Source organism: Panicum hallii, chromosome 5 (assembly GCF_002211085.1).
Source record: "Panicum hallii strain FIL2 chromosome 5, PHallii_v3.1, whole genome shotgun sequence".
NCBI classification, from domain to species: Eukaryota; Viridiplantae; Streptophyta; class Magnoliopsida; order Poales; family Poaceae; genus Panicum; species Panicum hallii.
In genome coordinates this window covers 49,062,736-49,084,771 of record NC_038046.1, presented here as the reverse complement: position 1 = coordinate 49,084,771, position 22,036 = coordinate 49,062,736, and the positions used below count along the sequence as shown (strand labels likewise).

At 50.3% G+C, this 22,036-nt stretch overlaps 1 protein-coding gene across 1 annotated transcript; it reads left to right on the top strand.

Annotated features, from left to right (window-relative positions):
• The first annotated feature begins 356 nt into the window (after window positions 1-356).
• Window positions 357-1,890, top strand: LOC112892703 (translation initiation factor IF-2-like). The gene is made up of 2 exons (XM_025959830.1): window positions 357-415; window positions 1,134-1,890. The coding sequence occupies exons 1-2, from the start codon at window positions 357-359 to the stop codon at window positions 1,888-1,890; spliced, it is 816 nt and encodes a 271-aa protein (XP_025815615.1).
• Window positions 1,891-22,036: the final 20,146 nt, after the last annotated feature.

Here is a 22,036-nt window from a genome sequence, read left to right as displayed (position 1 = left end):
CCTTCTCCAGTGCCAAGTGGGAGGACTGGCGTGACGGCTGGGTCATCGCCAAGACTGACGCCAACAACCGCTTAGAGCTGCCAACAAAAAGGCCCCTCAGCGATTGCAGCACCTGGTAGGCCAAACCATCGCTGCCGGCGGAGCTCGACTCGGTCCTGAACCGGGTTAAGAATCTGGCGAAAGGCGTCCTGACGTCTATGATGGTGTTGGGCGACTTCCTGAGACGTCGCGTTGCCCCCCTGCAGCAGCGGTCCAAGATGGCCTGCATGTACACGGGGCCGAACGACTGCTGCAGGATCGCGCACGGGCCTAGCACCAATTCCACCAGGGCGGAGCTGGAGGCGTCGATCCGGGCGATGACCGGCGAGGCATTCTCCCTGGAGTCACTGGTCCTCCCGAGAGGGATCAAGGCCCTGTGCGAGGACCAGGTGATGCGATCGGCGGCCTTGGCGTCGATGCCGACCCTCGACGAGGGTGGCCTGGCGGTCCGGCAGGTTGGAGGTGACCTCAACCGTGGGATCCATATCCCTGGCGCCTCACCCGACCGCCAGCAACGCACTAGCTAGGGTCCTGGCGGGCCTAGCCACGGAGGTCCGGACCCCGCCGGGAAAGGAAAAGGGAAAGAATCGGAGCCGGAGCGCTGCCACAAGCAGAGTGTGGGCGCCACCCTGGCCCGGAGAGACGACAAGATGCGGGGAGCAGCCACCGCCCGGAGCAGCCAGGAGGAGGGGTCCAGGTCCCGGAGGCTCCAGCACGGTGACGGCTCCTACGTGGGGGAGCCGGCCCCCAAGCGCCAGAAGATGGCGGAGGCGGAGGGGCAGAGCAGCACTTAGGCTCTGCAGCCTCCGTCGCAACAGCAGCAGCCGCAGTATATTCCACCGCCGCTGCTAACGACGCGGCGCCCAGCGACACCGCCACCACCATCGGAGCCAGGGCCACAAGCCCTGACCCGCCGCCAGGAGTGCCAGCGGCGGGAGATCCCCACCAAAGGACCGGGGAGTCCTCGGCGGGAAAGGAGATCCCCCCAATCGCTCAGGGAGGTTGGGAGTGGTTTGACTTTGTGTAAGTAGCCTTCTAGAGCTTTTCTTTGCTCCATTTAATTTCTGGGCCCTAACCCCGTTGGTGTGTGCCAGGCCCCTTTTTCCAGACGCGCCCAGCGCGCCTGCCGGCGATTCTCCGGCTGGGGGGTCCGGCCCCCAGCCAGCTCCATCCTCCCCTGCTAGGAAGTCGGCGACAACACCAGCAGGGGCTCCGCCCGCACCAGCACCGGTAGAGTCTGGACCCGGAGGTCCGGAGCCGGAGGCCACACCCCCAAGGCCCGAAGCCTCACCTCAGGAGGAAGCTGCCCGACCTGCTGCGACGGCCGGGGCACCAGCGGCGGCGGCGCCGGGCGCCACGGCGGAGGCCTCTCCAGCAGAGCTAGCAGCAGAGGAGGCTGCGGCGGCGGCAGGGGCAGCAGCGCCGGAGGTCGCCAGCACCACCACACCACCCGCGCAGCAGGAGGAGGAGCCGGAGGTGTTGTACGGGAGGCACCTTCTTCTGAGCCCAGCGGACGTCCCTCTCCCCCGCCTCCTGGCCAAAGGCCAGCAGGCACTGGAGGAGATGGAGGCGGGCTTCCGCCGGGAGGGGGAGAAGTTGGAGGCGGAGCGCCTCCGACTCTCCAACTGGGAGCGCCGCTTGGGGGACCGCATTAAGACAGTCTCCGCCCGCTACGCCGGGGAGGCGTCCAGCTCGCGCAGGAGCGCGATGACCTGCAGGAGTAGCTGCAGAAGGTCCTCGAGTGGGAGGCGGCGGCTGCCCAGCGGGAGAGAGCGGCCGTCCGGCGGGAGGCAAAGGCTCTGGAGCGGGAGCTCACGGCGGAGGACAGGTCGAGGGTCGCCCTCGAGCTGACCAACCACACCAAGATGGCGCTGAAGCTGATCGAGGAGCAGCAAGCCGCCCTCACGGTACGGGAGGCAGCGGTGGTGGAGGGGGAGGCCAGCCTCGCCGTCCACTAGGAGGAGTTGGCGGCCCGGACCTAGGGGCTCCAGGAGCAAGAGGCATCGCTCCAGGCGAGGGAGGCCAAGGTGGAGGAGTACCTGGCGGAGCGGAGCACCGGCATCGACCGGGTCGTGAGGTGGGTCGGTGAGGTGAATCCCTCCTTGGATGCACTCGGGCTAAGTCCCATCCGGGTCGCTGAGGACCCACCCTCACTTGGCGATGTCTTCCCGGTGCTGGACTCCGCTGCCGAGCGACTGCGACACCTGGAGTCCGCCATCCTTGACCGCCTAGAGACAGAAGGGCGGGCGGTCGCCCGAGGAATGGCGAAGTACATTCTTACCTGCTTCCGGAGCCATGACCCCACCTTCCAACTGACTCCGGTTCTGGTTGGCCCCATCCGGGCAACGGCGGCCGCAGCGCAGGAAGGAGTGCAGGAGGCGGCGGACATGGTGGCGTCCGCGTCCGGCGCCGTCCCGGACCTGCAAGGAGGGGAGACTCCTCCAGACCACCAGAGCAATAGGAGTAGCATCTTTTTTGTTGTTTTTGTAATATAGTTTTTGCAATGTAATGTATACTGTGTACATTATAAGTAATGTATTTGCTTTGCTAAAAGCAAGATTTAAGTGTTTCATATGTCTGTTTATGCAAAAAAACTTAGCTATTTTTCCGATTGGCGATTCTGTGATGTGCTCTCAAGCGTACTGAGGTCCCTTGGCCCCCTGGGAGGTAGTCGCGATGGATCGGGACTAGCTGCCATAAAATCGAGGTCCTGCACATGACTTAGGATCGACGCTTAGTAGACGTCCCCACGAGGTCCCGGACTTCGCCGGCAAGGGTCCATTGAGTTGCATAGCGAATCAGTGCACCAGGACCTGGGTTCAAGGATTAAAGGGGTTCGGGTTCCTAGGTCCGTGGCTCGAGGTACTACGGTACTCATCCTATGGGGGCAGGGCGTGTAGGCTTAGGGTACGGAACCAGGCTAAGCGGCTACACGACCCTGGACCCTAGCAAAGGACGAGCACGTTTCCCTGAAGCCAGTTCCCAGGTTGCCGGTCCCTTTCCTCTGCGAAGCAGAGGTCCTGGGGCAGAGATGCAACATAGCAACTCAAAATAGGTCTCGGGCACGTCATGGATGTGAAGGACCACGTGGGGGGTTAGTGTAGCGAGAAATAAGAAAAAATAGAATCACATAAGCCTTAAGGACATACTAAGAATAAATTTTTCCTTGATAAATTGGTATAGATAGATTGTGTGATGTACGCCAGGGGCCGGGTTTATGAGGGTGGACCTCCACCGCCCTGGTCCGCATAGGGATGCAACCAACTACAAAGGAAAGAATTTCCTCTCAACTAGGCCCCTAAGGGTAGAACTTATGGAGGTGCTCAATATTCCATGGATTGGGTAGCTGCAAGCCTTCCTCCGTAGCCAAACGAACAGATCCGGGTCGGCACACCTTTGTTACCTTGAAGGGCCCCTCCCAACTGAGGGAGAGTTTGTGCAGCCCCTCACGGTTCAGGATTCGCCTTAGGACCAGGTCCCCGACCCGGAGCTCCCTGCTATGCACGAACCGTTGGTGGTAACGCCGGAGCGCTTGGTTATACAGTGCATTTCGGACTGCTGCTCGCCATCTTCGCTCGTCGACGAGGTCCACGTCTTGGCGACGCTGCTGCTCCTACAAGTCCTCATCAAAAGCTTGGACTCGTAGAGAGCCCATGGTGATCTCTGGGGGAAGGCATGCTTCGGCCCCATAGACCAAGAAGAAAGGGGTTTCCCCAGTTGCCCGGCTGGGTGTGGTCCGGTTCCCCCACAGTACACTCGAAAGCTGGTCAACCCATTTTGCGCCATGTTTCTCAAAATCGCTATAGGTCCGGATCTTGAGCCCTCTGAGGATCTCAGGATTATCCCGCTCGACTTGGCCATTGCTCCTGGAATGCGCCACGGAGGCAAAACAGAGCTGGATACTAATGTTCTCGCAGTACTTCTGGAAGTATTGGCTTGTGAACTGAGTCCCATTGTCGGTAATGATCCGGTTCGGGACCCCGAACCGGCATACGATTGACTTGAGGAAGGTTGTTGCTGACGCCTTGGTAATGTTGACCACTGGGGTTGCTTCCGGCCACTTGGTGAACTTATCAATGGCGAAGTAGAGGTATCGGTACCCGCCGACGGCCCTAGGGAAGGGTCCTAAGATATCGAACCCCCATATGGCAAAGGGCCAAGAGGGAGGAATCATCTGCAGAGCCTGAGCTGGGGTGTGTATCTGCTTTGCATGGAACTGACACGCTTTGCAGGACCTTACCAGCTCAGCTGCATCCTGGAGCGCTGTCGGCCAGTAAAAACCATGCCGGAAGGCCTTACCGACCAGCGTGCGGGATGAAGAATGACTTCCGCACTCGCCTCCATGGATCTCTGCGAGCAAGTCGCAGCCCTCTTCCCGGGTGATGCACCGCATGAGGATGCCGCTGACGCCACGGCGGTAGAGATCCCCTTCTACCACTGTGTATCGCTTAGCCATCCGGACTATGCGCTCAGCAGATGCTTGGTCTTCAGGAAGGAAATTGTCTTTCAGGTAGTCCCGGACCTTGGAGATCTATGCATCGGGACCTTCCTGAGAAACTAGGCGTGGCTCCCTGAGGTCTTCGGGACCCTCAAGGGTGCACACAATCCTTAGCGTGCTCCACGGATGGAGCGCCGCCGGGACCGCTAGCTTTGAGGTGCTAGTCCGACCCCCTTCGACCAGATCGGCAGGCTGGGCGGAAGCCTTCAGCAGACGTCTTTGGAAAATGCCCTCCGGTACGGATGCCTGAGTTGATGCCCTCGTGGAGAGAGCATCAGCCGCTGAGTTGCCTTCGCGTGGAACATGTTGCAGTTCCAGCACATCGAAGTCCTTCTCCAGCTTCCTCACGTGGATGAGGTAGGCTGCGAGCTGGAGATTGTTGCAGCAATACTCCCCCGGAACCTGCCTGATGATGAGTTGGGAGTCTCCTTTGACCAGGAGCTCCCGGACCCCCAAGGATAGGGCCACCGTGAGTCCAAAGATTAAGGCCTCATACTCCACCATGTTGTTGGTGGCCTCAAAGTCGAGGTGCACCATGTACTTCATTTGCTCGCCGTTAGGGTCGATGAGGACCACGCCAGCTCCAGCCTTCTTGTTGCGTACGGACCCGTCGAAGAAAAGTGTCCAGTGGGGTCCGGTGAACACCGGAGCCCTGGCTTGAGGTGGGGGGTCCGACCCATGGTCCGGACCCCCTGAGACACTTGGAGTCAGAGTCCATTCTGCAACGAAGTCTGCAAGGGCCTGGCTCTTGATGGCGTGGCGTAGCTGGAAGTCGAGTTGAAAACCAGCAAGCTCTGCTGCCCACTTGGCAATGTTGCCCGTGGCATTGGAATTGTGGAGGATGGCCCTCAACGGGTAAGAGGTCACCACCACAATCTTGTGGGCCTGGAAATAGTGACGGAGTTTCCTGGACGCAACGAGTATAGCATAAAGGAGCTTATGCGTCTCAGGATACCTGGCCTTTGCCTCATGAAGGACCTCGCTGACATTGTAGACCAGCTTCTTGACAGCCTTGACTTTGCCAGCCGGACTGGGTCCTTCTTCCTGAGCTGGGGACTCGCCGGACCCCAGGTCACCTGATGCTTCTCCGGGCCGGGACCCGGCCGGACCCTCCGAAGGAGGGCCGGTTGTAACACTGGTGGAGGCTGGACCTCCCTCTCCTGCAGGGGGATCCGCAGGGCCCCCATGCAGGAGCTGCTCGGACCTCTCAGTGACCAGCACCATGCTGATCACTTCAGTCATCGCTGCTAGATAAAGATACAGCGTCTCACCTGGGTCCGGTGCGACCAGGACCGGCAGGGAGGTGAGGTACCGCTTCATCTCCTGGAAGGCCTATTCCGCCTCCTCCGTCCATGCGAATGGACCGGACCCCCTCATCAGTTTGAAGAAGGGAAGAGCCCTCTCTGCCAGTCTCAAGATGAAGTGGCTGAGGGCTGCAAGGGACCCCGTCAATCTCCGCTCGTCCTTGAGACGTGAAGGGGGTCTCATTGCCTCGATTGCCCGGACCTTGTCCGGGTTTGCCTCGATCCCCCGGTGGGAGATCAGGAAACCAAGGAGCTTTTCCGCCGAAATGCCAAAGACGTATTTCTCGGGGTTAAGCTTTGTAGAGGTCGCGCGCAGCTTGTCGAAGACTTGAGCTAAGTTTTCTAGTAAGGAATTCGATTCTCTAGTCTTGACAACGATGTCATCAACATACACCTCAACTATATCTCTAACCAAATCACCTAAAGTGATGTTTATTGCACGTGCAAAAGTGGGTAGAGCATTAAGCAGTCCATATGGCATTACAATATAGCAATAAAGACCATCCACTGTTACAAAAGCAGTATGCTTCCTATCATCTCTAGCCATTTTGATTTGATGAAAACCAGAATAGGCATCTATGAAGGACAGCAAGTCACACCCTGAGGTGGAGTCTACAATCTGATCTATTTGAGGAAGTGGATAAGGGTCTTTTGGACATGCCTTATTGAGATTGGTGTAGTCGATGCACATCCGAAGCTTCCCGTTAGCCTTTGGGACAACGACCGGATTGGCCAACCACACTGGGTGGTAGACCTCCTTGATGAAACCAGCCTGTAGCAGCTTGCGGAGCTCTTCACGGGTGAAGTTCTGCCGCTCGATAGACTGCTTTTGTAGCTTTTGCCGGACAGGTCTGGCATCGGGGTGAATCTTCAGATGGAGCTCAATCACCTCCCTAGGGATCCCGAGCATCTGTGATGGTTCCCACGCGAACACATCGACATTTGCAGGCAGGAAGGTGATGAGCGTGCTTTCCTATTTCTCTCCCAGGTTCCCGCCCATACGGGTAGTCTGGGAGGCGTCCGCTCCAACCTGGACAGTCTTCACGGGAACATCATCCGTATCGGACGAACGGACCTTGGGCGCCTTGGCTGGAGCCTTGGCATGCGAGGATGAGGGGTTGGACCCCTCCGTGCCAGCTGTCGAGGCAAGCCCTGCTGCCAGCACATGGAACTTTTCAACCGCCACGACAGCAGCGGTCCGGTCGTTTTGCACGGTGAGGACACCTGCCGGGGATGACATCTTGAGGACTAAATACCCGTAATGGGCAATGGCCATGAACCGGTACAGGGCCGGTCTGCTTATGATGGCATTGAAGGGGAGGTTAACTTCCGCAACTTCAAACTGCACATTCTCTGTGCGAAAGTTGACCTCCGTCCCGAATGTGACCGGCAGGGAGATGGTCCCTACCGGGTAAATGGGATTTGGGCCCACTCCGGAGCATGGGCGCGATGGAGCCAGCTTGGACTCTGGGATCTGCAGGTGTTTAAACGCTGCATAGCTGATGACGCTGAGGCCAGCGCCTCCGTCGATCAGCACGTGGTGGAGGCGGACGTTGGCGATGGTGGGTACCGTGATGAGCGGCAGCACACCAGCGTCCGCCATGTTCTCCGGGTAGTCAGATGGCCCAAAGGAGATGGTGGTACTCTTCCACCGCTGGTGGGGCGCCGCCCTTGGCACCCCCGGCTTCACCGAGAGGACCTCTTGGCGAAGGGTCTTGATGTCCCGCCGGGAGATGAGCTCCGAACTACCGCCGTACATGACGTACAGCTTCTTGCGGTGCTCGTCACCACCGGACTCGGAGTCGGACTGGTGGAAGAGACCCTTGAGGTCTTTGTTTGGGGTTTGATACCCCAACTCCTGCTCCGTCGCAGCTGCATCGGTATCGGAGGCCTTCAACTTGCCAGACCGCCGCGGAGGGGAGGAGCCTTCCTTGGAGGCTTGGTCGCGCCTCTTGTGAAGGCGCTCCACGAGCTTCTGGATCTCGCGGCACTCGGTGGCGCTGTGGCCAGCCCCAGGATGAACAAGGCACAACCCGGGGTCGGTGCGTTGTTGACGTGGGCGCTTGCCGCGGGAGTTCTAGCCCCCGACCGCTGCTATTGTAGCAACCGGACCCCCAACTCGTGACTTATCGAAGCCACGGTTCTTCTTGTTCTTTTTATTGCCGCTGCCAGGGGCAGCGACACTGGGCCCGCTCGTCTGAGCGGGTCCTCCCTGAGTTGCAGAATGCCACGCACGGCCCTCTGCAGCCCTGGCGCATTTGTCCGCCAAGGCAAACAAGGTGGTGACAGTGTCCACCTGATGTGTCGCCAGCTTCTCGAGCATCTTCTCGTCACGGACCCCCTGATGGAAAGCCGTGATAATAGATGCATCAGAGATACGCGGAATAGTTCCACGTACCTTGGTGAAGCGGGAGATGAAAGCCCGGAGGGTCTCTCCGGATTGTTGCCTCACGGCGTGAAGGTGGGCCTCCACACCGTGCTGCTGGTACGCACTGGCAAAATTTGCCGTGAACTATGCGCAGAGCTCATGCCAGGATTGGATGAATCCTGGAGTGAGGTTCATGAGCCAGGTCCGGGCTGGCCCGGTCAAGGCTACATGGAAGTAACTCGCCATGACAGCGTCGTTACCCCCAGCCACCATGATGGCGGTAATGTAGACCTGCAGGAATTCTGATGGGTTGGTTGACCCGTCATACTTTTTTGGCAGGTGGGGCCAAAATTTGGACGGCTAGGCGACCGCGTGAAGGTGGTCTACGAGTGCTACGCAGCCTACCCCGGACACCGGTGCTTAAGTGAGTCCCTACGGCCTAGCCACGGCTGCATCGAGCTTGGGCGCAAGATCCCGACCCTCAATGTTGAGTCTGCGGTTGCGCGCTCGCTCGATGGAGACGTAGGCATCCTCTTCCGCATGTCTGCTGTTGAGCTCTACCCGGAGATCCTCGATCCGTGCACTCCTTACCGGTGGAGAGTGCACAGAGCTGGATGCGCCGCCCTGACAACGGCGTTGTCTGGACACAGATCCCCCCACTGAATCTGGGGAGCCTGTGCCAGGTTGAGGAGGCGGTCGATGTCATCACGCCATTGCCTCTGCACGTCAGGCGAGGCTGCCTCACCAGGAGGGTTGCGGAGCAACTCTCTGGACGCCACGAGTGGCCCGTTCGGTGCAGGCACCGATTGGGCCACGGAGGCCCTCTCCACCGCACGCTGCGGAGCAGCACGCGCTGCCGCCCTGGATGGGGGACGGCGCATGGTGTGTGGCATGGATGACGCCACCTCCTCGCCCAAGAGGAGGTCATGTGGCCCATTTTCCCGCGCCATCACGGTCTTGAGCCTTAACCAAGCGCAAACCAAACCTAAGCTCCCCTACCTGGCGCGTCAAATGTCGGAGGAAATCTCCAGCCGGGTGGCGGAATGCACCCGCCTAATCCTAGTTTAGGAAGAGTTTGGGGGAGACCTAGGAGCGCTTGATCGATGGACGGATGAACACGGGAAGGACACGAGGGTTTAGAGTGGTTCGGACCGCCGGAGCGTAATACCCTACGTCCACTTTAGAGCTGTATTGCTTGAGTGTGCTTGTGGACAGCTTGTGAGTCTAGACCTTGTGTAAGCTTGAGAAGAAACCCGTGTTCTAACGAGTGCACTCTCCCTTTTATAGTCCAAGAGGGTGCTTACACTGTGCGGGACCCCGATAGGTGGGCCCGGCCAACAGGAGCCTGTTATATGAGAGATATGGAGATCTTCCTCTCCAGCTCCTCTCTGTTGTCCTCTCGATCGGGAAGTTGATGTGCGTATCCACAGCCAGAATATGGCCGTGTGCCGCCTTGCTGGCACGGTGACTGCTGTCAGTGTTACCCAACAGTAGAAGCCGTGCTGCCACTGTTGGGTCAGGACCCTCTGACAAACGAAGGAGCAGCGCTTAACCGCCGCACCGTCGCCTCCGCGCACACTGTTGCACCTGCAGCAGGCAATCATCACCCACGCGCGGTGCCGTGATGTGACTACATGCCGTCTGCCCGTGCACAGAGCACAGTGACGCGCCGTCTTGGAAACAGGCGGGCTTACCGTGGTGTCAGTTGGGCAGACCATGCTTTGACTTGGGCACGCACAACCCACCTACCCGCATTTAATGCGGTAGTTGGGCTAGTGCCCCGCGAAGGGCCTTCTGCCATGGGCACGTGGCAGGGCTGGCCCTGCAGTCGCCTCCATGGCGGCATGTGGCGGCACCGGACCTCTTCCCGGGGGAAAGGGGGGTCCGAGCCCCCAAGGCCAGTTGGAGTGGTCAGGCCCATGGGGGTCTGGCCTCCACACGTGGCGGCACCGGACCTCCCTGGGGAGTTCGGGCCCGTGTAGTCCACTCCAGAGCGCCCTGCCCTTGTGGGTACGTGGAGGCGCCGGACCTATAAGAACACGGGGGAGGTCCGGAGACCACGATCCCAGCTATCAGGCCCCAGGCCGTACGCCACGTCGCCCAGAGGACGAGGGAGAGGTTACGGATAACCTTACGCCCGTCTGGATGGACACCCTTTTAGAAGACTCACTGACGGGCTAGACCCGCGGAGAGGCAGATCTTCTTGCAGAAAGGACTATTACGACCTTCTGGTCGTTGAGCAGCTCCTTGGCGACGTTGGAGGATAGGCGGCCGAGCATGTGGTGCCACACGTCCACCACGATGCGCTTGGCGCACACGCCGGAGCCGGCCACCATCGCGCCCTCTCCTGTGAGGCGACAGCGAGACGCTAAGGGTCTGAACACCCTAGAAGGAGGTACCTCTGTCCGTAGGTACTGACATTATCCTAACATAATATACCGGTTTTCACCTTAAAATTTTACCTTGTAAAGAATGCTTTTAGAATATTATTGAAATCAAAAAGATATATACTTCTTTTAAGATAATATAAAGATTTTTTTTTCTTTTAATGATGGTTCAAGATAAAAGATTTTTTAACAAAAATATAGTCATCGCTTCGTAAAATTTTAGTCAAAAAGGTAAAATTATATTTAAACAAAAACAACTTGCAAAACATATGAAGATTATGTTCTTCTATAAATTTAGGATTGTTAGTGTCAAAATAGTTAAGAAAACTTTATTTTTCATTTGAAAATAAAGTCTACAGTTACTTAACAATCATGTAAATGTAAGAGAATAATATATATTTAGGAATAAAATTAATAATGTATGTCAGAGGTGTATTGATTCTGCAGTGCAGTGCTTCTCCATGGGTACTGTGCTGCATATTCAGAACTTCAGGCTACTCTCAAGAACATAGAGCACAAGCTGCAACCTTCTACATGGCGTGGAAGATCAAAGCATTTGATCCATCGATCCATTCATACAGCAAAATCAATTTTTTCAGATGAAAACGCACAGCCAACTAATCCGATCGTTCCATTCCAAGATCCATAGCAGCACCGTGTTTGAAACATCCATACAAAGATCTACCCATTTTATTCGCAAGCGAGGGGGGCGGGGGGATTGCCGGCATTATTTTCTTACTGGAACACTAGGTGGGCGAGCACGGGAGGAGACGCAGCCCGAGGCGCCAAGCAAGGGCGATTTTGACCACTGGCACCGTCCCAGTCTCACCAAACCCTAGTCACCTCCTTTTCTCCATCTTCCTCGCCTGCGGACGGGCGAGCACCAAGTCGGGAGAGGGGGGTCGGAGGGTATAGGCAGGGGCATTGGATAATTTCTATCATCTTTGAAGGGCAGACGATGGGTTCTCTCCAGGAAGGGGCCTCCTCGCAGGCTTGCGACTTGATAGACGCGGTGGATAGAATAATCGCGGCACGCAGAATCGGGGCGGTGCTAGGGATGAAAATATTGGAAACATCGGCGAAAGGCTACATCACTTTCACTTTCACATTTTTTCATTTCACTTTCACATTTTTCGTTGAAAATGAAAATGATATGATATTATCGGAAATGAAAATGGCATCTATATTATGGCAATTTCAAAAATAAAAATATATGATTGAGAACACATTGATCGAAAGCCATCGAAATGATATTTTAAGAAAACGATAAATATGTCAAACCATAAAGCACAACACTAACCATATGACTTGACACATTTCATACACAAGTACTAATGGTGAATATACTAAGTATCCATCCATCCATGATATGTATCTCATTTCATAGTACTAAAAATTTTAGACATTAATTCCACCATCTGTGAAACTATCCATAGTCCCATAAATTCAGGTCGCTAGGATATAATTTAGGGTTAGGATAAATGAGTCACGACTCTCTAAAAATATAGATAAAAATATAGATATGAAATTCTAGAAATATAGATAGCGGGGTGTGCTGGCATTGTACTTGAATATGATATTTCTATCGGTAAAATATATTTTTATCGGTAAAATATAGTAGAATACCATAAAATACGATATTTCTCGAAAATGATGGGAAGACGCTCAAATCATTTCGTTTTCATTTCTATATTATTTTATCATTTTCGTTTTTGTTTTTATAATTATTTTTATTTTCATTTAGCTTTAAAAGTTGATAAAATCTCGAAAACGATTCTCGATAATAGAAAATTTTCTATTTTTGTTTTCATCCCTGGGCGGTGCCAAAACGGAGTAGTGCCACGTCCGAGACGTCTAGGAGCTGCAGCAGCGAAAGGCTGGCGACGTTCAGCTACAGTATCAACGCTGATCTGCATCTGCCACATTTGTTGGGCTAATTGCTTGTTTCACGTTTGTTGGTTGAGTTGGTCATGTTAAAGAAGTGTGCGCTCGTGTGAAGCACAAGCTTGTTAGTTTTTTGTGATTTTCTTTCCTTTTTTTCTTTTTGATCGGGTATAGAAAAATTTTCTAAACACAGTCGTAACCACCGAGAAATAAAAATAAAGCTGAATGGGTGCTTACAAATGTGTATGGGCCACGCACGCTTGAGGGCTAGCACATTTTTTTGCACTGGATAAAAACATACAAATGCCAGATGATGTTGACTGGTTAATGATGGGAGATTTTAATCTCTTGAGAGACCCAAATAATAGAAACAGACGTGGGGGAGATGTAAATGACATATTTTTGTTCAATGTGGCTATTAGTGCCCTGAGATTTGTGGATATGCCACTGCAAGGCAGGAGGTTTACTTGGACAAATAGACAATTCGAACCCTGTTGGAAAGACTGGATTGGTTTTATACTTCTGTCTCTTGGTCTCTTTCCTATCCAAACACTACAGTTTCATCACTAGCGATGGAAACTTCAGATCATGCTTCTTATGTTATTTCTATTGGCACCATATCCCAAGAAGCAAGGTTTGAAAATTATTGGATGAAGCATAAGCACTTTATGGATGTTTTTCAGCATGGAATGTTCCAACTCAGCAAACAGATGCAGCCAAAATCATCTCAGCTAAATTCAAGATTCTCAAAGTTTGGCAAGCTCAACTGTCAAGTCTTAAAGCAAATATTTCCAATGTGAAATTAATACTACATCTGCTAGAAGTCATAGAGGTTGAGGTTGAGCTGAGAGATCCTTCCATGGAGGAGTGGAATTTCAAATCCATCCTAGAGGATAAGCTACTTGAACTCCTGCATCAACAGAAGATTTATTGGAAACAAAGAGGTACAATAAAATGGGTTAAGTTTGGAAATGAGAGCACAAAATTCTTTCATGCCAATGCAACAATCAGACACAGGAGAAATCTCATCACCACCCTGGTAGATTCCTCTGGGCAGGAGGTGCATGATCATCTGAAGGCAGCCATTTTAGAGGAAGCATTCAAGGATAGGCTGGGTACTTCTGAACCATGCTCTTTGGATTTTGAGGTTTTCCAACTTATACAGCAACACCCCAACCTATCTCCTTTGGAAGAACCTTTTGCTCATGACAAAATAGATCTAGTGATCCACTCACTGCACTCTGATAAGTCACCTGAACCTGATGGGTTTAACACAGACTTTGTCAAGAGATGTTGGCCAATAATTAAATAGGACTTTATCATCTTTGTGATGCTTTTCATGCTGGCAGTTTATGTTTGCAGAGTATCAATGGGTTTGTTGACGCCAAAATTTGGCAAGTGCAGAGTATCAATGGGCGTCATCAGGGTCACTTATCACGCTGATCCCAAAAGTTGATGCTCCATCTCAAGCATCTGACTTTAGACCTATCTCTTTGCTGGACACTTCAATGAAAATCCTAACTAAGCTTCTTTCCAACAGGCTCCAGAGAGTGATAACACAGATTGTATGCCAGAATCAGTACGGGTTTATCAAAAGTAGAACAGTACAAGACCGTGTGGCATGGGCTTTGGAATATCTACACCTTTGCCATCATTCCAAAAAGAATACAATTGTCCTCAAGTTGGATTTTGAAAAAGCTTTTGATAACATGGAACATAAAGCAATTTTGGCTGTTTTGCAACATCTAAGTTTTGGCACAACTTGGTTGAATTCGATGAAGTTCATTTTGAAATCTGGCGCTTCATCAGTCATACTCAATGGGATACCAGGAAAAGCTTTCCACTGTAAGAGAGTGTCACATCCTAAAATTAAGGCCCCGCTCACCCGAAGTGATTTAGAAAAATTCTTCTTTCTCGATGGTGATCGGTCATGGTATCCATAACGTTGCATCTTTTTCGGCCAAATCCTGATTTCGTTTTGCTTCTCCCGGTCGATCGACTCGACTCTTTTCCCTGCCCCCCGGCCTCTCACTTCGTTTCGTTCTTCCTCTGTACCCTCGCTTGAATGAAGACACCCGATCGGCCCGACTTTCCCAAATGCCCACCACCGTCCCTTATCCTTTCCGGGTCTTGATTTGTCGCGTCGTTTTAGTCGTAGTGGTCGACGGGGAAGAAAGAAATGAAATATTTTAGGATGTATCATTTAGAATGTGTTCATCCATCAAAAGGGCTTCCCGAGAATTTTCCAGAATTTTTCTGGCAATTATTCTCATTTTCCGTAGAGCTAAATCCATTTATTGGAAAGCTCTAAAATCTTTTTCTCAAATTTCAAGTATTTTATTTGGATTCCTCGTATCCCAAATTATCTTCGGAGTTTTTCTCAGAATTTTTAGGATTCTTCTGGATATATTTTTCATGATTTAAAAATATTTATCTAGAATTTTCTAGATTTATTTTAAGCTTGAAAATATGTTCTAGAAAACGAATTTATTTTCTTTTCCTCTCGAGCTGGATTCAACTATTTTGGGTCTAGTCCGCCTCAAATCCTAGAACCATGCTATGCAAAAACTTGAGCTCAATCACCACCCTATCTTGTCATTTGTTGCTTTTCCATCGACAAAAAGTAAATTAAAAGTTTCTCTTTGCTGCACCGAAGGAAACACCCTTAGTTTCGCCTTTTGCCTTTTCTTCCTTCACCAAGTTGGTGTTATCCACATGTTTTCCCGTGAGATGATGAAACTCCCAAGGTTGTTTCCCCTTTCTTTTTTTTATTCTGATGTTCTCAAATTTGTTGTCATAGTCGGACCAATTCGTTATATCACCATCCTCCCTTTTTACTCTATCGTATCTGACACCATAAGATGCCCCCATCGAGTTTCCTATTCTGTAATCTTTCTCCCCGATCAAGTCATGCTCGAAACCGTGCTTCATGGCTCATTTTTGGTGTTTTTCCGGCAGTGCTCCGTTGCAGCCACCTCTCGCTCTATCGACCAGCACCGTCATTGCAGACCCTTACCTAACTTGCTAACACCTAAACTTGATCCGACCAAGTTCAGCCACCACCATCCCCCTCCTCTCTCTTCCTTCCTCCACACGGCAGCCATGCCATGCCAATCTCCGCTTTTCCGTATATGTGTACCAAGTCTCGTTGATCGAGTCCAGTTCGGCCTTGCATGCCCGATCGTTGTATGTTCATACGCCACCTGCGGGCTGAGCTAGCGGTTCACCTGGTGCCGTTTTGTTATTTCATCGACGAGATTGGATGGCTCTTGCTGCTATCCTCGACACGCGCAAGCCCAGTCATCCGCATTGTGCAGCTCGCTCTCTTTCTCTCCCCCTCTCCTTGCTGGTCCTCTCCTTGCTGGTCCGTGCTCTCGAATATCCAGCTCGTCTTCAATGGCCCGTACCGCTCCCTTCCTCCCACCTCTTTTTTTCTTTTTCCCTTCTTTTGGCCCAGCTCCACAAGCAGCGCAGGGCTACTACCAACCAAGTCCGGACGATGCACGCAGCACCGGTCCAGTCTCATTTCCCTCTCTTTCGTTTCTTTTCCCTCAAGCTGTTCTCCTTTTCGGCCCATCACCAAAGTTGCTTCGGCCCACCCGAACTTGTTTTGGCCAGACCCAACCCAGCCAGCGGCTTCCATCCAAGTTCGGCCTGGGCACGGCCGATGCCGTCGCCAGGGAGCCGAGGCCTACACGCCACGCCCACACCGAGCCTGCCACTCGCGCATAAAGGGTGGACGCGCAAACCCTAGCACCCCCTACTCCCTGCGTGTTCCCTCTAATCGCGCTTTCTGCTTTGCCACCGCGGCACCTCCCGCAGCCCATGCCTCGTGAAGCACTCCACCTCCCTATTCCAATCCCAGCGTCGCCATCCCCATGTAGTGCGCCGCCGCAATTCTGGGCGTGCGTGCCCTAGCCCCCTGCTTGCCTTGGCCCTGCACGCCCCTAGCCGCGCCCTCCCCCCTGCAAGCCGCCCCTGCCCAGCGCTGCCGCCCACAAACGGAAGCCGAGCAGAACTGTCGTCGCTCCTTGATCCATCTATTTTGGTCGCCATGGTGCCTCCCCGTGGCCGGTAAGCCCCAAAATTGAATCCCCTCGTCGTCCTCTTTCTTCCCTTCCCACCCCCCCCCCCCAAATCCCGAGCCTTATCATGCACCGAGTCGACGACAATTTGAGGAATAGCGGCCGCCAGCCACCATGAGAGCCAGTTGCCTGAACTTTTACGATTTAGCCCCTAATAGATTCTGTAATTTCCATAGTTTTTCTTGTGTCTTGCCAGATCTGCAGAAAACCACCAGATAGATTAGATCTTTTCAACCTAGCCCTAGCCCCGCTCTTTTTGGGATCTAACCCTAGCTTTTGGTCATTTTGCGAGCTCAGTTTTCTGAGTCTTGCGAAAATCAGTAGCTAGTCCTTGAAATCTACGATTAATCGTGACTAAGTCTTTGCAGCCTTGTTTCTTTTGTAGATTCTATGTTTTAGAACCGTTTCTATTCATTCTTGTTGCGTTAGTTCCATTTCAGCGTAAGCTTTAATTTTGTAGCATTGTTGTACCGTAGTTCCTCTTTTGAAACTAAATATAAATTTATTTCATTAATATCCTCTTATCTAGTTTTTCCAACTAAAATCCAATTAAGTCTATACTCCGGTTTTCATAATTAACTTGATTAATACCAACTTAAATATGTTTGTAATTTAATTTTTTTAGATCAACACGAACCATAATGTTCTCACAAATCTTATTTCTAATTAATTATTTAATTAGTATAATTTATACGTAGACAATCATAAATAAAATTGACTAAGTTCTATTTCTCTTTTGCAAATATAAATATAATATAAGTTAATTATAATTCCGAATATTTCTTTCAAATATCCTTTACATTTGTCTTATAAATAAATAAATGAAGCTTATATTTTTTTGTTCTCTTTTATAAATTATAAATCTTCTGATAGCTGCTTCTTCGTAGTTCCATTTTCCGCGTTTCTTTCGTTCACATGACCGTAGCAGCGAGCCATATCCTGTAGTACACTCTTTTAAAGCTCTCCTTTTATTTGTTGTTCTTGTTTGTTTGTTTGTTGTGCTTCGGTCAGATGCTCGTTTGACATTAGAAGGAGCGCAATCCAAGAGCTCTAAAGATTAAGAGTTTCAAAAATAAGAGTTGAAAATTCTGAGCAGCTATTCTCTAGAAGAAAGGTAAGTATTTTCTTGATCATTCTTTTATCGTAATAATTACAATAAATATAACTTTTTTATGCATGCATGTGTGTTAACCTGATGGATTCTAATTAAGGATATGCCTAGTTTTTATGATTATTCCTTATCAATCTAGATTTTATCTTCTTGTTGGGTAGCTTCTGCTTAGTTACTGTAACTGGTTCTGGTTAATTTGGGAATAATTATAACCATGATGAGAACAATGATGATGCTATACCTATTTTATTCATGTTCATGCTTCTTGTGTTGTTAATCACAAGATCATCTGTTTAATCAGAATATGGAGAACCATTCAGGAAAATAGTGCAACCATAATACTATATGGCTTTGATCTTGGCTAATTAATTAGAAGTTCTAGCTTGTGATAGTCTTACCGAAAGGGCAAGAGGGGAGTGCTTTGATAGAGTATAGCCCGGTCCTCTTGAGGCTTAGATATGATTAAGGCGTCTTTCTCATTAGGGAGAGTTATGACCTCTGCGGCCTGAAATGTTAATGGATTGTCATATGTTAGGGAATCTTTGTAAAGGTCTCATAGTGAATCTCTTGCCACTCACCTCGGACACCTCGGAAGTGTTTAAGAGGCTAGCTACCTCGGGCAAATCGGGAGACACGAATTATGGGTAAAGTGTACAACCTCTGCAAAATAAAAACTGATATATCAGTCATGTTCACGGTTAAGAGCGGCTTGGACCCTCACATGATAATTGAACTTGAAGATGTATTAAATCATGGACCATGTTTATGTTTATGGTTATGTTTCTGTTATACCTGTTCTGTTTCTTTTAATGTGGGTTGGTATGAACTTATACCTTAGTAATCAGGTGCTAATAAAACTTGACCAACTAAAATTGCTTATCGCATTAAGCCAGTCGGCCTTTCCTTGCTTTTGATCTTCATGTCATGTAATTCCCAACACTTGCTGAGTACCAACCATAATAAGTATACTCACGCTTGTTATAATTGCTGCTCAGAAGAGAAAGTTGATGTGAAGTTTTTTGAAGCTGATGTTGAGTTCTAGGTGTACGCAACCTCCGATTGATTGCCTGTGAAGTTTGAAGCCTTCGTTTGCAGGATAAGCTTCCACGATAAGCTGTATAACTCTAATAATCTTTATAATCTTTTAGTTCTCTTTTCGTGATACTATTACTGATTATTCAGTGATGAAGTCACTATATGTATGTAACTTAATCCTAATATACGTATAGTTATGCATTTGATTTTATCCTTAAAACCGGATGTGATAGAGAGGTGTAAGACAGGAAGACCCTCTCTCATCCCTTCTCTTTGCCATCACAGCAGACCTTCTCCAAATTATCATTAATGATGGTGCCCAAAGGGGCCTCTTAAACAGACCCACCCCGTTACAGTATACTTCAGAGTTTCCAGTTTTACAGTATGCTGATGATACTCTCATCATTTTGGAGGGTTGCAACACCCAACTTTCTCACCTCAAGGATTTAGAACTCTAGCTCAGCCAGTATGCTGATGATACTCTCATCATTTTGGAGGGTTGCAACACCCAACTTTCTCACCTCAAGGATTTAGAACTCCTTTAGCTCAGCCACGGGTCTGAAAGTCAACTTTGGGAAATCCATGTTAGTGTCAATCAACATGACAGCAGAAGAGACAGAACAACTAGCCTCTGATTTTGGATGCACAGTTGGTTCTTTCCCTTTCACTTATCTGGGTCTACCCTTGGGACTGTCCAAACCAAGAATTGCAGATTTTCTGCCTCTAGTCACTAGATGTGAAAGGAGATTTGTCAGCACGTCCACCTTGCTCTCCCAAGCTGGCAGATTGCAACTCACAAATTCAGTTTTCTCTGCCCTGCCCACCTTTTATATGTACACTTTTAAACTGCATAAGACTATGATAAAACAAGTTGACAAGTACAGGAAGCATTGCCTCTGGATAGGAGCTGATCTGAATGCTAAAAGCCCACCAAAGGCAGCATGGGAAATGTTATGCATACCAAAGAAGGAGGGTGGCCTGGGAGTGATAAACCTGAGAGCGCAGAATAAGGCACTTCTATTGAAAAACTTGCACAAGTTCTTTAACAGGCTGGATGTACCCTGGGTTCATCTCCTTTGGGAAAAGCTTTATTCTAGTGGTAACCTCCTAGGACAGATACGAATAGGATCCTTCCGGTGGACAGACATCTTGAAACTTTTAGGCCAATTCAAGGGCTTGGCTGCAGTTAATATCAAAGATGGCAGAACTTGTCTCCTTTGGCATGACTTGTGGGGGGGCATAGTGCCAGCTCAATCCTTTCTTAAGCTCTTCTCTTTTGCTAAAGACACTGCAATAACAGTGTTCAAAGCCAGAAATGCCACAGATTTGACACAATTATTTATCTCACGTCTCTCTGACCAGGCCATTGAACAATTGCATATCTTGTTACCCCTTTTGGATAACCTACTTGCACAGGATGAGGATGACATCTGGACTTATATCCGGGGAACCCTTACTTTTCCTCAGCTCGATGCTATAAGAGTATGATGGGATCTGCCAACCCCCACCAATCTTTCAAGTGGCTCCGGAAAACATCATGCCAGCATAAGCATAAAGTATTCTTCTGGCTTCTTGTAAAGGACAGACTGAGCACTAGGGAGCTTCTTAGAAGGAAAAATATGATTCTGCAAAGTTATAATTGTGTGCTTTGCTCCGAAAACACTGGAGAAACACTAGTCCATCTTTTTCATCACTGTCATTTTGCAAAAGCCTGCTGGCAGTATAGGTTTGCATCCTTATCAAACTTTGGAGAGCTTTAAAGGACAGCTACAGGTCCCTTTCTTCATGGAAATCATCATCCTCGTGTCCTGGAGTATTTGGATGGCGAGGAATGACCTCATCTTCAGAAACTGCCCCCTTCTATCGCAGCAGCACAACATCTTTTCAGCGTGAGATTTCTTGGGCTGCACTTCGCGCGCCAGCAAACAAGTCCCTTTGGATGGTTCAATGGATAGAAAACCATTTGTAATCTAGCTTATTTTTTTCCTTTCCTTCTTTGTTTCCTGACTTGTACCTCTCAGACCTATATGTGTATATATATAGGGCTATTTGTCCCATGGACACCCTAAAAGAATGGTTTGGTCTTCAGGACATCAAACTCATCGATTTTGCCTGCAGCACACCCCGAATACTTGGATTTGTCCACGCCACACCATTGCAAAGAAAATAGTAATTTTCACCTAAGATGAGAGGTAAAAAGACCACTTTACCCTCTCTTGTGCAACGCCAGCTTCGTTCGTCTTAATCTTTCTTTCCCTTCCACCGGCTGCGCACGCATATGGTCGCGACCATGCCTCCTAGCTTCCGTGTGCCCTTTTGCTGGCGCCCGGCGGCATGCCTCTTGAGCGGCGACGTGAGCGAGTATCGCATGGAGCGGCACGGCGCGGCGCATGCTACGAGATTGGAGGGCGAAGGCGAGGAGAGGCCACTGCATGCGTCCTACTAGGTGGGTGCAAGTTCAAGCCCACCATGGCCTGCTCGAGGGGGGGCAGGCACGTCAACGAGGTTAGCCATTCAAAGAAGAAAGAGAGGCCTCAAATGGAGGAAATCAGCTTGGAGAGGACCAACGGAGGAGACCAGCTCGCGGTGCTCCATATCCAAGCTGAGCAGCAGCCAGCAACGCAGAGGGTAGCGAGAGCGCTCAGCTATATCAGTCCTCCAGCTTAGAGGAAGAAGAAAGCCATGGGCAATAAAGTCTTTTAACACATCGTCTATTTTCCAAATAAATATTTTATTTGGTGTAGTGTCTTGTAGGACCTGTTTAGTTCGGCGGCCGTAAAGTGAAAAAAATTTTGCGCAAAGGATTCTTACCAATTTGAAGTACTAAATGAAATCTATTTAGAAAACTTTTTGCATGGATGGGTTGTAAATCGCGAGACGAATCTAATGATGCTAATTAATCCATGATTAAGCAATAATTAGCGGATGGTTACTGTAGCATCACTGTTGCAAAACATGGATTAAGTAGGCTCATTAGATTCGTCTCGCGATTTACAGCCCATCCATGCAAAAAGTTTTATAAACAGACTTCATTTAGTACTTCAAATTAGCAAGATTCCTTTGACATCTTTACGTTTACGGCTTTTTTGCGTTTTTGCGCTGGGAACTAAACAGGGCCGTAGATAAAATTACAAAATCGCAATGTCCATCAAACATATTCGACGACTGAAGTGTGCCGTGGACTAAACCACTAAACCACGTTTTGTCAGTGTCCTACGGACAAAAACCCCATATACACATGAGCAACGTGGGAGGGCGCTCGGGAGCAGCTGTAGTACACCTTCGGGAGCATCAGCAGTTCGCACTTCGGAAGCGATAGGGATGC

Coding starts and splice junctions, on each gene's coding strand:
- LOC112892703 (XM_025959830.1), top strand. CDS start 357: ATGACCGGCGAGGCATTCTCCCTGGAGTCACTGGTCCTCCCGAGAGGG. Junction 416..1,133: donor CCGAGAGGGATCAAGGCCCT/GTGCGAGGACCA, acceptor GGTGTGTGCCAG/GCCCCTTTTTCCAGACGCGC.